The sequence below is a fragment of the Acromyrmex echinatior genome, chromosome 6 (genome assembly GCF_024713525.1).
Source record: "Acromyrmex echinatior isolate Ae372 chromosome 6, ASM2471352v2, whole genome shotgun sequence".
NCBI classification, from domain to species: domain Eukaryota; kingdom Metazoa; phylum Arthropoda; class Insecta; order Hymenoptera; family Formicidae; genus Acromyrmex; species Acromyrmex echinatior.
This window is the reverse complement of record NC_141857.1, coordinates 15,025,935-15,040,358: the sequence shown is the minus strand read 5'-3', so window position 1 is coordinate 15,040,358 and position 14,424 is coordinate 15,025,935. Positions and strand designations below refer to the sequence as shown.

Sequence of the window (14,424 nt, the reverse complement as noted above, 5' to 3'; positions counted from 1 at the left end):
TTATATTGAGAAAGGGATTGTATAACATCAGAGATTTTTACTGCTTGGTTTCGTTTTGCAGTGATCTCCAATGCTATGGATTCATACGTCCAACATCGTCGAGCAAATAATTATATTTCAATTATATTTGTTTGTGAAAAATTTTTCTCTATATATTGCTTATTTATTTGTTCTTCTTTATTATAGCGCATCTCCTCGTACTTTGGAGAAGAATATTCACATTGACATCGACAGCGTACAAATTTCTAGAAATTGGAATCGCCGTGGGACTTATTTCCTACGTGGAAATGCCATTGACAACCGCATCGTCCTGCCTCAAGTTATGTGGACGCTATTCGGATGCTAAAAAGTCGAACGAATATCGAACGTACAGTCGACTATTTCATCATCGTTAATGATTCAGGAGCCTCAAATTGAATTTATCAAATTACGCGATGTGGATAATGTAAAATTATCATTGTAATAAGTGTTTGTATATGAAACCATTGACCATGCTCTTTATGCTCGAACTTGAATAATGTGTAGAATACATATATTGAACTATGCCAATATATGAATGGTATGAGTGAAAAGTTTAAATATTTCGTGACTTATTTACGTTAAAACTGCATAAATAACAAATATGATGCTACAAATATTTTGCGTAAGATTTATGATAAAAATTCATATATTGAATGCGAATTGACAAAGTACGCTGTACTCGTATATAATGCATTATATGAAAACTAAATAAAAATAAAAATATTTCAATGTCCACAATTATTCTTTCCTTCTTTCCATTCTTTTTTCCACCTTATCTCTACGTATCGCGCGACATCTTGTACGACAAATCGCACTTATTGCATAGTGTGTTCGCATTCTCCGAATCGTTAAAATAAAATAAAATGTAATATAATATAATATAACGTAATAAATAAATAAATAAATAAAATATTCCGTGTGCTAGAAGAATAAGATGACGACGCATAAGAGGAAAAATGGTAAGTATACATGGTAAGTATAGCGTACGGACTGCATCCTTTTTTTTTCCCCGCTACCCCTGTGACGTCATCTCCTCGCCTAATGACGTCACCCGCTCTTCTCCTCGCGGATCCCCCCACGCTACCCCCCTTCCCCTCATTAACCCCTCGGAGGACCCGAGTTAGAACCGGCCTATATACCTACTAAAAACTTTTTGTAAAATATATTTAACTTTGAAACTAAAAAGTTTATGGAATACGAACAAAAAAGAAAAAAATATTTATTATATTGTGCTTCATTTATATAATTTTTTTCAAAATTATTTAAACACTTTGAGTGTCAATTAAAAAAAAAAGAGGTTTATACATTGGAACAATAGAATTGAGTAAAGCACCAAAGAATAAACTTCAAATATAACTGAAACTATAAAGAAATAAAATCAATATAAACCAATACTGTGTCTTCATGTGTATATTTAATAGATGCTTTAATTCTAGGTTTGGATCCTATTCAACGTAGAAATACAATAGTTGTATCTGACAATATAATAGTTACAATAAAAGAAATTTGATATCTTTCCAAAAATCATTATACTAGATTTTTTCGAAAAGCATCCTAAAGATTAGAAAGTGTACTTTAAAACACATTTATATGAAATTTTATCTGATGTTTGATCAAATTGTAACGCTTTAAAGTAAAATAAAATTATTGCAAAAAATATCAATTTTTAATTTTATATAATTTAGGAACAAAATATCGCAGAAAAGAATTCAAACACAGATTTCATGTTGTATCTTTGCATTTTAAATGCATGGTTGTATACTTCTCTATAACTTTTTTCATCGAGATATAACTTTTCGTGAAGTGCAAAAAAATTAAAATTGTTTTCAAACTTTTAACTGGGTATAAGAATGTCTCATTTTAAATGATGATCTCAAATTTCTTAAACAGTGCATTTTAGGGAAAAATGTTCAAAAGTTTTGTAACTTCAAGGGAGGCATAAAACAGTATCATTGATTTGACTTTGGACATTGTCAAAGTGAAAGATCACTTTGAATTTGTTAAATGGAATTTCATTTTTTATTTCATATGCTTGTAGTTTACCTCAAGAGCTTCTCGAAACACTATAATAAAATATTTATTCATGAAGTTTCGAGTTATAAGACTTGACAGTTACAATACTATAAGCATTAGCATTATCCAATGGTGTCCTATTTAAAATCTTTTGAATGTTGTTCAGAATTATGATAGTGTTATGTCCAAAACTTTGGAAATTTGGTCAAGGAGACAATGAGGAAGAATGGAGGGAGTATGGAAGGACGGTTAGACTCAATCTCACAGGTATACGCGCAGAAGCGAACACCTGTGAATCGTACGTACCTTTTAGGTCCCGGAATATGGGTTAACATCCGAAGGGACGCTATGACACCTGTTCCGATGGACAGTGCGACAGTCGGTCCTACTTTTTGGGTCAAGGAACTTAATCCTTTTGACCCGGGACTGAACCTCGTGCAATCTCAGGTATTAGAGGGAAGTGAATGCGAGAGATGATATCAATAAAAGACAGCTAGGGAAATATACTAAGTTACATTTATTAATAATAAAAAAGAAGGAATATTTAAAATTTTTACACATAGTAAACCCCTTTTTGTTTACATAAGAATAAGAAATTTATACATATACTTAATACATTATGAAGGTATGCGTGTGCGTGTGTGTGTGCGTGCGTGCGTGCGTGCGTGCGTGCGTGCGTGCGTGCGTGCGTGCGTACGTGTGTGTGTGTGTGTGTGTGTGTGTGTGTGTGTGTGTGTGTGTATGTGAAATTAGCCCGAAATGTGCAATTCCGAGCACACTGAAGTACACATATAATTTCTATAATTTTATAAAAATATGTTTGGAGTAATATGTTCATTAATAACGTTATTTATTTTTTTAAAAAATTACGAAAAAGAAAAAAGCAGGATCAAACATAGAATTCAACATTCTGATCTCGCAGCTAACGCTCGAGACCACGCTGAGTTTTTGCGAATCATCTCTACGAACGCGGTGCATAAAATACACGGAAAATCGTAAATATTTCATCAACTATCACATTTTAAAATCATTTTTGCTGTTAATGAGAAAGGTATATGATTAACTTTTTCGCTTACAAGGCGGGTCCCATGGGACTAAAAGAAGGCGCGAGGCATACCCGGCGCTATCGGTGTTTACCGATATGATGATACATGCCGCCATGTTGTGACGTATCATTAGGGACTGCCGCCATCGTCGCCATCCCACACCCCACCGCCGCTACCGTCACCGCCGCCATTCCGCCACCTCACACCCCGCTATCGCCGCCACCGCCGTTGCGGATCCTGCGTTCACCTCAAAGTGCGTTTCGGGCCGCCGTCGCGGACCTCACACTGACCTCAAAATGCGTCGCGGTACTATAACGTGGACTTTCGTCTAAAAAATCGGTGGCATATCATCGATGTGCTGCTACATAAATCAGTGAGGGGTAGATGAAATCATAACTGTGTTCTCACAATTCTTTCTTTTAAGGTCATAAGCGTCGATAATGATATTTATCTAGGAAGAACCGCAAGATCGGTGACACGTCGCGACACGTTAAGAGAGAGAGAGAGAGAGAGACGCCGATAACGATATTTTTTTCTAAGAAGTGGTCAGTGACACGTCGTCGATCCTGTGACCCAATAGGAAGGGTAGACAAAGGGACAAAGAAGTCGCAAATGGAATATATAATGGGTCATAAGCGCGCGGCACCTCAGTTGCTTTTAAAGATTACCGAATCGATCGCAAGTAATAAGTGTAATGCGAAAAGTACGGCTGACCATCGTATAGACGTTGAGAACATGGATGTTGTAAATGCAGACAAATTATTTGAAGCAATGGAAATAGAATTTGAGGACATAATGGACGATGTAGAATTCGAAAATATCTGAAATATTGAGGACAAAATCGACATAGCAGAATATATTAGAAATGTGGATGAGGAATACTTCGCGAATATTAGAGACGAAGTGTTTGAAGTATTTGATGAAATGGAAGTAGACTTTGAAAATATAATGGACCAAGAGTCATACGAAGAAATGTTGTCCGACGATAGTGGATGTGCTAGTGACATGAGCGAGTATGAAATGGATCGCGTAGAAAAATTCGTGTCGTCTTCAGAAATTCGTACGCTCGTCCTAAGCACTATGTAATCCACAATTATTATACAACGGGTGCTTTAACCGTATGCTTCATTCGTATAGTTGACATTAACGATGAAGGAATGTATCACGTCAGGGAGCATAAGATCGGTTCTTTCGGTAGTCTAGACGGCAGATCGTGCACGAATTGCAGAGTGCCTTTGTACATTATATTCTCGTGCAGCATGTGCCCACATTGCACACATTAAACAAAAATGAGTGCGAAAAAAGTGCCTGAAGACTGTGATCCGCGGAGGAGAGACAAAGATGCACGAACATCGCCGGTGCAGTTCCTATGCGGTCAAGAAATAGGTACACGTGGTGCGAAACAGGGAGTCATCATCAATGACGATAACGATAAAAAAGAATATTGGTTCGGACGGTTAGGAGATGAAACGATGCACATTCGAAGAGAGACTTCGAAGAGAGATTTTTTACAAAAAGCTTTCTGTTTAAAAAAGAACAGTGTTATCACTCAATGAAAAGTGAAGAAAAGATTCAATATAGCTGCAGGTGTATTAAGATTCCCGCGGGTGGTGAGAAGTGCGTTGAAGTGATGATAACAAATAGATTAGTGATGCCATACTACGACCGCGAGGAGAATCCTGCTAAAAAAGTGTTTCGTGACCTCTGTATAATAAGTACGAGAGCAAATCAATAAATTTTTAGAAAACATTTTTTTTGATCGATTCATTTTTATTTCTCAATATAGTCTCCTTTCAACTCGATACACTTGACCCAACGATTCTTCAACTTTTTCAAGCCGTCCGAATAATATGATTTGTCCAACCCTTCAAAATAAGTATCTGTTTCGGCTATGAGCTGCTCTCTGATGGTGAATCTCTTTCCTCCGAACTATTTCTTCAGGTTTGGAAACAGGAAATAGTCGCAGGGGGCTAAATCTGACGAATATGCTGGATGGGGAAACAATTCGTAGCGGAATTCGTTGAATTTGGCCATCGGTGCCGGGCATGTGTGAACCCGTGCATTGTCTTGATGAAACAGCACTTTCTTTTTTGTCAATGGGGACGTTTTTTCTTTAAAATGTCGTTGAAACGGTTCAATAAGGCTGCGTAGTAATCGCCATTGATCGTTTTGCTTCGACGAAAGATAATTGAAATAAATTATACCGCGTGCATCCCAAAAAACTGTGGTCACCTTTCCGGCCGATTTCACGGTCTTCGCTTTCTTCGGAGCTGGTTCACTCGATGAAGTCCATTGTTTTGACTGTTACTTCATCTCGGATGTGAAGTAATGGATCCATGTTTCGTCCATAGTAATGAATCGACGCAGAAATTCATCTGGATTTCGTTGAAACATCTCCAAACATTGTTTTGAAATCATCACACGGTCGCGCTTATGGTCCACAGTGAGCAAACTCATCTTGCCGATAGCTTTTTCATAATTGTTCGTGCAAAATTGAAATACTGTGCCATATGCCTATGGCCTCAACAAGCTCGCGCACTTTCACTCGTCGATCAGTCAAAACAATATTGTGAACTTTATCGATTTCTAGCGTAGCAGTCTCAATTGGACGTCCCGAATGAGGTGCATCACATGTGGATGCACGTTTAAATTCATTCACCCAATTGTATACAGTCACAAACTGGTGCAGATGTGCTTTGAATATTATCCAACTCGGCTTTGATTTCTTTCGGCGTTAAACCTTTCATATGTAGATATTTAATCACTGCACGAAACTCGTTTTTTTCCATTTTGCAAAAAATACAGAAAAATACAAAAGGTTGCTTTAATTGTCTACAGAAATCAAACCACGTGATGAATTCCGCTCAAAATTTGACAGTAATCAGCTGAAAGATGCTACTGTCAAAAAGTAATGTGACATGACACTGCGAGTGCCCTCTGACAGATTTTCTAAGAACTTATTGACTTGCCCTCGTAAATTATGCTACCCCCTGTAAAAAATGCACTTTAGTAGACGAACATAATACCAAGGTGATAAAACGTTATGACATTCTAGATATAAAGCGATGCTGCAACGTATGTGAACAAGTCAAGTGCTCCGTGTAAGAATGTGATCTAAAGACTGTGAAAAAAACATGGAAAACCACGAGCGAGTGGAACTGCTGGAATAGTGCGGCCAGGTCGCTACTCTGATAGAGTGTTTCGCGTGGCTACAATGATGAGTGCATTGAGAAGCTCGAAGAACTTTGTGCCAAGCGTCAGCGCCTCGCCATTGGACACAGACCGTGGTCGCGCGACTCGCGGGTGCAAAGTCACAATTGGAGCGACGTTTCGTGCACATTGATGGTGAGTACGCGAGTGGCGAATGATCTCTTGTCTGGGGAGAGACCGACGCCGCGTTCGAGAATCATATATTAACAGGTGTGGTGATAAACTCTAATCACATTGAGTCGCAATGGTTTTTAGAAGACGCTGCCGATGTAATGCTCGAATGAGGCATTGTAGAAAAACATGGTAGTGTAAAAGTGAACACCGCGTTCAACGGCGAGTTCATGAAGGATAAACGTGCTAATAAGAGCATAATTACAAAGAACAGCAGAATATATCGTTGTGCCAATATGCGCGAGTGGTACGAGCAACACGTCGTCGAGCCTATCCTAGCATCGCTCGAAGAGTTCCAGAAACGTGACAGCGGGTGGGCATTGTCGCGAATTCTCAATTAGTTAATGTGGACAAATCCCCTGCGCGAGGGATATCACTTCGAAGTGCCGCGAGAAATTATACTTAAGAAAGCGGTGATCAACGTGCATTCGATGGATAATGCATTCTTCGCGTGATCGGTGGTAGCCGCTCTATACCCGGTTAAAAGTCATGTGGTTAGAAAATCGTCGTATCTGCATTATACGACAGTGTTAAATCTCGCAGATATCGAAATTCCGATATCGTTCAAAGACATTCCGAAATTCGAAAATCTCAACAACATATCGATCAATGTGTACAGCATCGAAGATAAACAGGTTCTTCCTCTACGGCACACAGGAGACAAGAGGGACAAACATGTCAATTTCCTGTAGCTACAAGATTCACGCAACGACAACATTAGACACTTTGCGTGGACCAAGAACCTGTCGCATCTCGTGAGCTCGCAGATTAGTGGAAAAAAGAACAAGAAATATTTCTGCGACCGGTAAGTATGATAAAAAAGCCAATAAAAAAGAAATAGACAAAAAAAATGATTTCTCTATTTATAGCCTCCATTACTTCAGATCGTGCGAAAAATTGCAGTCGCACGAAGTGGATTGTCAGAAGATCAACGACTGTGCCATTCAATTGTCGAGGTCGATAAGTGGTTCGAATTCAGCAACTATAATAACCGGGAACGAGTGCCGTTCATCGTCGTATGCGTATCAACAGCATGATGCGTTTAGCATAGGCTACTACGTACGATGTGCATACGCGTTATCGTCGTATCACTTCCGTCGTGAAGACTGTATAGCGTAGTTCGCGCGACAACGATTTGGCGCATCGCGTGAAAAATATTTATCCGCCAACGTGTCCATGAAAACATATTTATCTAAATAGCAATGAGAGGCATACTGTAACGCGACGCGTTGTCACATCTGCGAGAAACCGTTCGCGCCGGATGATATGCGGGTCCGCGATCATTGTCATCTCACTGGTAGATATCGCGATCCAACGCATTTGAGAATTGTAATTTAAATTATAAAAATTCGTTTTATATTCCAGTCGTATTTCACAATTTATCAGGCTACGACGCGCATTTTATAATTAAGGAAATTGCAATCGCGTACGATGTACTACCGATGTACTAACCAAAGAAAAATATATTTCATTCACTAAACATGTCGATAGCACCAAAGATAAAAATGAAAAGAATTTTCAGAAAAATTGCGTAAAATTAAGATTCATTGATTCTTTCAAATTTTTAAATGCAAGCCTCGATAAATTGACGTCGTATCTTGATAAAGATAAATTAAAAATTGTACGTTTCGAATTTCCAATATTATTAGAAGAATTTGAATTACTCACACGAAAAGGTGTCCGATTGATTTCGTCGAAAAATTGCAGGACACGCGCAAATTATTTTTCAGGTTATTTATTATTTTTAATTTGTTGACAGGCGATACAGTATCCAAGAGCGATTACGCCGCGAACATCTGGAAGCGATTCTCCATCCGAACGCTCAACAACAAATACAGTAATCTGTACTTGAAAACTGATGTCTTGTTATTAGCCGATATTTTTAAAAATTTCTGCAATAGTTGCGTCGCGAGTTATTGTCTCGATCCCGCGTATTATTATACATCGCCAGGTTTCACGTGGGACGCCATGCTCAAACATACGCGCGTAAGATGCGAGTTGTTCACTGACATTAATATGGTCATGTTCATCGAGCGCGGCCTCAGTCAATGCTTCGGCAGATACGCGCAGACTAATAACAAGTACATATGTTCGATCCATCGAAATCGACGAATCGTCGTACTTGATGTACTATGATGTGAATAATCTGTACAGATGGGCGATGTGTCAACCTTTATTATACGCCGAATTTCGATGAGTCGAAGACGTTGCGAACTTTGACTTTTTTTTTGTGAGTGCGATCGCTCTAGATTCACCTACCAGTTATATTCTCGAGATCGATCTCGAGTATATCCGCAGCATCTACACGACCGACACACTGCACAACGCGCGATAAACCGCCCGGCAAGCGCGAAAATAAACTTCTAGCGACGTTGTACGATAAGCAGCATTACGTCATCTATTACCGCAACCTGCAGCAATGTACTCGTCACCGTCGCGTAATAAAGATCCATCGGGTGCTACAATTCGCTCAATCTTCATGGCTCTGCGATTACATTGAATTCAAATTTAGAACGCTCGCGAAAAACGATTTCGAAAATAATTTGTATAAACTAATGAACAACGCGGTATTCGGTAAGACCATGAAGAATGTGCGCAACTACGTTGATGTCAAATTAATAACAAAATGGGACGGACGGTACAGCGCGGAGGTAATAATCGCGAAACCGAATCTCCACAGCCACAGCGGAAAATTTGATCGCCGTTGAAATGCGCAAACTCGAGGTGAAGTTCAACAAGCCGATTTACGTAGGTATGTGCATACTCGACATATCTAAAGCCTGCTTGAACGAATTTCACCACGAGTACATGTCATTGATGTATTGTAACAAATGCAAGATCATGTACACCGACACGGACAGTCTCATTTACTATATAGAATGCGACAATGTTTACGAGACTATGAAACGCGATATCGTTAAATTCGACACGACTGATTATCCGGCAGATAATATGTACGGTATGCCTCTCGCGAACAAAAAAGTAGCCGGCCTGATAAAGGATGAGAAGAACGATATGATAATGACCGAATTCGTTGGATTCAAAGCGAAGATGTACGCGGTGCGAGGACAAGAAGGACACTAAAAAAGCGAAAGGCGTAAAGAATAACATCGTAGCGCTAATGATAACATTCGACGATTACACGTGTTTGAACGAAGAGATCGAAATGACTCGCCGTCAATCGTGTATACGATCTAAATTACACGAGGTGTACACGATATCCGAATCGAAATTTGCTCTGAGACCATATGATAATAAACGATATATCGTACCAGACTCAACGGAGACGTTATCGTGGGGGCATTGGTGGATACCTTTGTAATATAATATTAGGTGTACAAATAAGTTTCCGCTGTTTTTAATAAAAAATTAAGCATTTATTGTGAAAAAACGATACATAATGTTTTATTGAAAGTATTGTCCATCGCTAGCCACTATTTTTTGCGTTTGGCACGAATCTTCATTCAATAATGCTTCCAATTCCGCGTCTTCGTACACTTTCGGCTTTCGGCCTTCCGCTACGTTCTTTGTCTTCGACGTCAAATTCACCGTTCTTAAATTTTTGAAACCATTCACAACTTCTCTCACTTAAGGCAGCCTCATCATATGCTTCTACAAGCAATCGATGAGCCTCAGCTGCAGATTTCTTCAAATTAAAGAAGTAAATCAAAAGTTCCCGCAAATGACGCTTATTCAGCTCAAAACTCGGCATTTTCGCACAAAAAAAAATATATGATACTGATACAAAATCGCTAGTATTTCAAGATTATGTTGTTGACAGATGTCCAACCTTACGACATAATGTTTTACATCAGACAATTTTAACCATAATGGCTTGCTAGTGGCGCCGTCTTTTGTCAAACGGCGGAAACTTATTTGTACACCTAATATATTTATAATATATGTATTATATGTATTATATGTATATACTGCTATTATGTATTATTATCGTAATTTACACTTTTTTTACATTTATACAAGTATTATTAGTATGTTTTATGTAATAGCATTTATTATATATTACGATTATTGTACTTTCATATAATACATATCATATGTTTTTAATATTTATATACGTATTATATACTACTAGTATTTTAATTTACACTTAATGTAATCCTTTTTTTTCTTTTATTTATGCGTATTACTATTATGTATTTCTATTCTTTTGATTTATCGATCTGGAAGAACGATGCTAGTTTCGGCAGCGTGATGCTCGCTGTGCCGAGCTTTTTCAGATTCGACACTGACCGAGCCATACGACCGTGAATGTCGCTCTGAGCCATCAGCAAAGTTTGCAGATCTTCACTCATCACTCACTCACCTCACTCTTCTTTATTAACATTAACAAACTGAACGCGACGCAGCCGACACTGCGGTTATCCGGCTCGAAGGACCAGAAAATGTGTGCGAATGCACCGTGCGAAAGAATGAAGCGAAAGGACGTCACATGGCTGATACAACGCACAAAAGTGAAAAGAATTACGTTTCTTTGTAGTTTATTATAATAAAAGATTCACTTTATTTCTTACAATAACAAATTCAGCACAAATTGAAAATTATCGCAAAGTATTACACACAATCCCCTTTTTCGAATTCTTACTCAGTAGCAATAGAAAATCGCGGCGATTTTCTCGGCGGTTCTTGAAGGAATCTTCCTTAGGAATCTTCAGCGGTTCTACATGGTGATTTTCTTACATGATGCAATAGCGAGACTCTGAACACTAAGAGAAAAAGAGAGAGCGGCGCATATATTGCCTTCGTGGCCCGGATCTCCTCTTGATAAAGTCCAATGAAATTTTGCCACAATTGTAATTTTTACGTGGCATTCGTTGTATAAGATTGATTGGCGCCTTGGATTCTTTTCTATCGACTTTCGACGTAACAGTCATGCACGACAAAAAATCCGCGCGTGGGATTGGTAGTCGCGCGTGATGTGTTCGTCGGAGCGCGGCGCTCGCGCACGTGATTGAATCGTTCTCGAACCTTCGATAGTCCGTTGCCGTTGTGTGTGTGTGTGTGTGTGTGTGTGTGTGTGTGTAATGAATTAATTTATGGAAAAAAACAACAAATTAGTAGCTCTAGTGAGAATTAAGATCGTGCTAGAGATGAATTTACAGATTTATTTTATACACACGTCCAACAACAATTAATATTAATTAAACAAAGGAATTATTACTTTTCTACGAATTAATGATCTCAAACAGTTACAAAATTTACAAGTTCCTCTTTTAACTTTGAAGAATTGTATTTTATTATTTTTGCGGACAAATAATTCATGCAATTATCTGGTAGATTTTTCTTATTGCGTATTTTTTCAAAATGATTAGCGTTTAATATTGCTAGATCCCTGCATATATCTATATTTTTCAAAAATCTTTTGCTCGTAGCTTCAATGGCAGTATTCATTAATACATTGAATGTAGATATTTTAAATTTTTCTTTTGCAGTTTGTGATCGATCGTCAGATGCTTTTTCGTCAAAAAATTTTTTTACTACACTTCTTCGACGCACTTCAAAGAATTGTTCCTAAATGTTTGCATCTATATTTCTTGAATAGAATTTTGATTTAGCCTACTCTATAAATCTTTTGTTGCCTCTCGGATAGAGATAAAGTCTCTCTAGATAGACCTAAGTTGCTTAATAGCAGTCTTAATCATATGATTAGATTTAAGTAGGTCTAAATCTTTGGTCTGCAAATATCTTGATAGAGGACTAGAAAAAATTCTATACTAAGAATTTTTAAAAATGTTTGCGCTGTTATTATATTCTCGTATTTCAGACCATCTTTAGCTACAGTTCTGGTTTCAGGATTAATTTTAGTGTTATTTTCAATTCTTTGTAAAGCGTCAATGACATCAACATATAAACTATTTTCGGATTCATTAAACTCTCCAAACATTTTTTTAACGCTGTTTCCTTGGTCCACCAACAAGTTGCGCCAATACTCCTTCCTATGTTTGAGATTAATAAAACTGGACTCTCAAATGTTGCGTTGATATGATTTTTTAAAAAAGGAGGATATCGAATTTAATAATGAAAAAAGTGAAGCAGCCTTGATGTTTGCTTTCGGCATATCACAAAGCACTAGGTTTAAAATATGACTATAAATATACATGATCTTGTGAATTTGCATTTTCGTAGAAAAGCCATTGTATTCGTCTTACATATTGGCCGCACCATCTGTTGAATTTGCAATACAATTTTAGGGATTTACATACAAACCATTGCTTTGTAGTACATTTATATGGTAGTTTCGAAACCTTTTCCAGTTGTATCGACACATTGAACCACAGAAAATAATCATTCGATAATATTTCCCATATACACATATCTGCAATAAATTAAATAAATGGAATTTGAATATTACAATAATATATAATACATTTTAAATGATATATAATATATTTCACTGCATTATCTTATCACAATCGAACATTGCTCTCTTGTAGAAATATCTTGCGTAGAATCTATTTCAATGGAGAACATTCTGGCTTCTAATATTTCTGCTGACATTTTTTTTTTCACCATTTTCGTTAATAGAAATTATTGAATTTAATGTTGTTTTTGATAGAAATGTTAAAAAATTGTCAGTTCGTTGTATATTCTCTTTTTTATGTGTTTTTTTGCTACGTTTGATGATTACATCCAGATTTTTTTTTAAATTGTATCATATTTAGATAATAACAAGATAATTTCTAGGAAATTTCCATGGTCTATATTTTCATTTTCTATTGAATATGCAGCCTTATTTAAATTTCCTCTGTAAGAAAGACCTGTCTTATCAATGAATTTGATGACGTTAATAATAATATCTAATATTTGTTCGTAACTTGTTGATTGCGCTTATAGGCATACTGATTAAATAATAACGTATCCTATTTTTAAAATGCATAATATGAATCATAATTATTTCCGTATATCGTTGTTTGTTCGTGTTCATAGATTCTCTGATACACATGTTTCCAATCCTTCATGCCACATTTAGAATTAAGACTAATTTTATAATGTGTTTTGTTTTCTGTTTCTTGCTGTTTGTTTCTTATCTTATTGACCAAAAAGGCAAGAGACAAACAGAGACAAAAAACAGGAAATAAAGAGCATATTATAGAATTAGCCTAAAGCTGCTTGTTTCTCTGTTCTCAAATGCCAAACACACCGAACAGAATAAAGCTTTTTTTGAGAAACTGTAAGTTAACCATATCCTATTACTTTTATTTTCTCGTTTGTATTTTCTCATTTGCATGCTTTATCAATTTTGAAAAGCAATCCTTTTTGACTTTTTGGAACTATAGGATGATGACTAAAAAACATATTCAGTTCCGTAGAATCCAGTCTTTTAAAAAAGTTGTAGTCATCTAAATCTGGCTCATGTAGAGTTTTTTCTACTTTCTCCGAAACTTCTTTTCCTTTTTCGCTATCAGAACTTATTTCTTTAAAAGAATTATTAATACCAGTAGGTTTTATTTCCTCGTTAGCTTCTTTGTTTTTCTCAACTCTAGCAGTATTTAAGGATTCTAAGGCTTTCAGATCAAAGGAAAATCGTTTTTCTCATTTTCAGATATTGGGGATTTAGAAAACATATTTGTTAATATTTTACATGATTTTGCTTCATTCATTATTCTTCGCTTTTTTCTCTCCCTTTCTTTCTCAACACCTCCTTTGGCTTTAGAACTTCCTTTATTTTTGTCCATACTATTGAAACAGTTTAACGGTTGTTAACAAAAGTCGATAAAATAGAGAGCGAGAGTGTCAAGTGTGTCGACTGACAAGTGGAGATCAATGATCAAGGTTGGTTGAGCGAAACGATTGCAATGTGTGATGCCAGATTGTTCACGACTATTCAAGTGGCTTGAGGCGAATGGCGCTCAGAAAAGGTTAGAATGACAGTGACACAAGTTGCGGCTTTTGTCTTCTTGTCATTATCGTTTAACCTTTTCGAGCCTATGCGCCGCGAGCCAAT

The 14,424-nt window shown here is 37.0% G+C and overlaps 1 protein-coding gene across 1 annotated transcript; it reads left to right on the top strand.

Moving 5' to 3' along the window:
• The first annotated feature begins 1,292 nt into the window (after window positions 1-1,292).
• On the top strand, window positions 1,293-12,174 carry LOC105155092 (uncharacterized). Its single transcript, XM_087407077.1, has 2 exons — window positions 1,293-7,266; window positions 7,331-12,174. Exon 2 carries the CDS (start codon window positions 9,171-9,173, stop codon window positions 9,543-9,545), a length of 375 nt encoding a protein of 124 aa, XP_087263203.1. The 5' UTR covers window positions 1,293-7,266; window positions 7,331-9,170; the 3' UTR covers window positions 9,546-12,174.
• Window positions 12,175-14,424: the final 2,250 nt, after the last annotated feature.

Coding starts and splice junctions, on each gene's coding strand:
- LOC105155092 (XM_087407077.1), top strand. CDS start 9,171: ATGCGCAAACTCGAGGTGAAGTTCAACAAGCCGATTTACGTAGGTATG.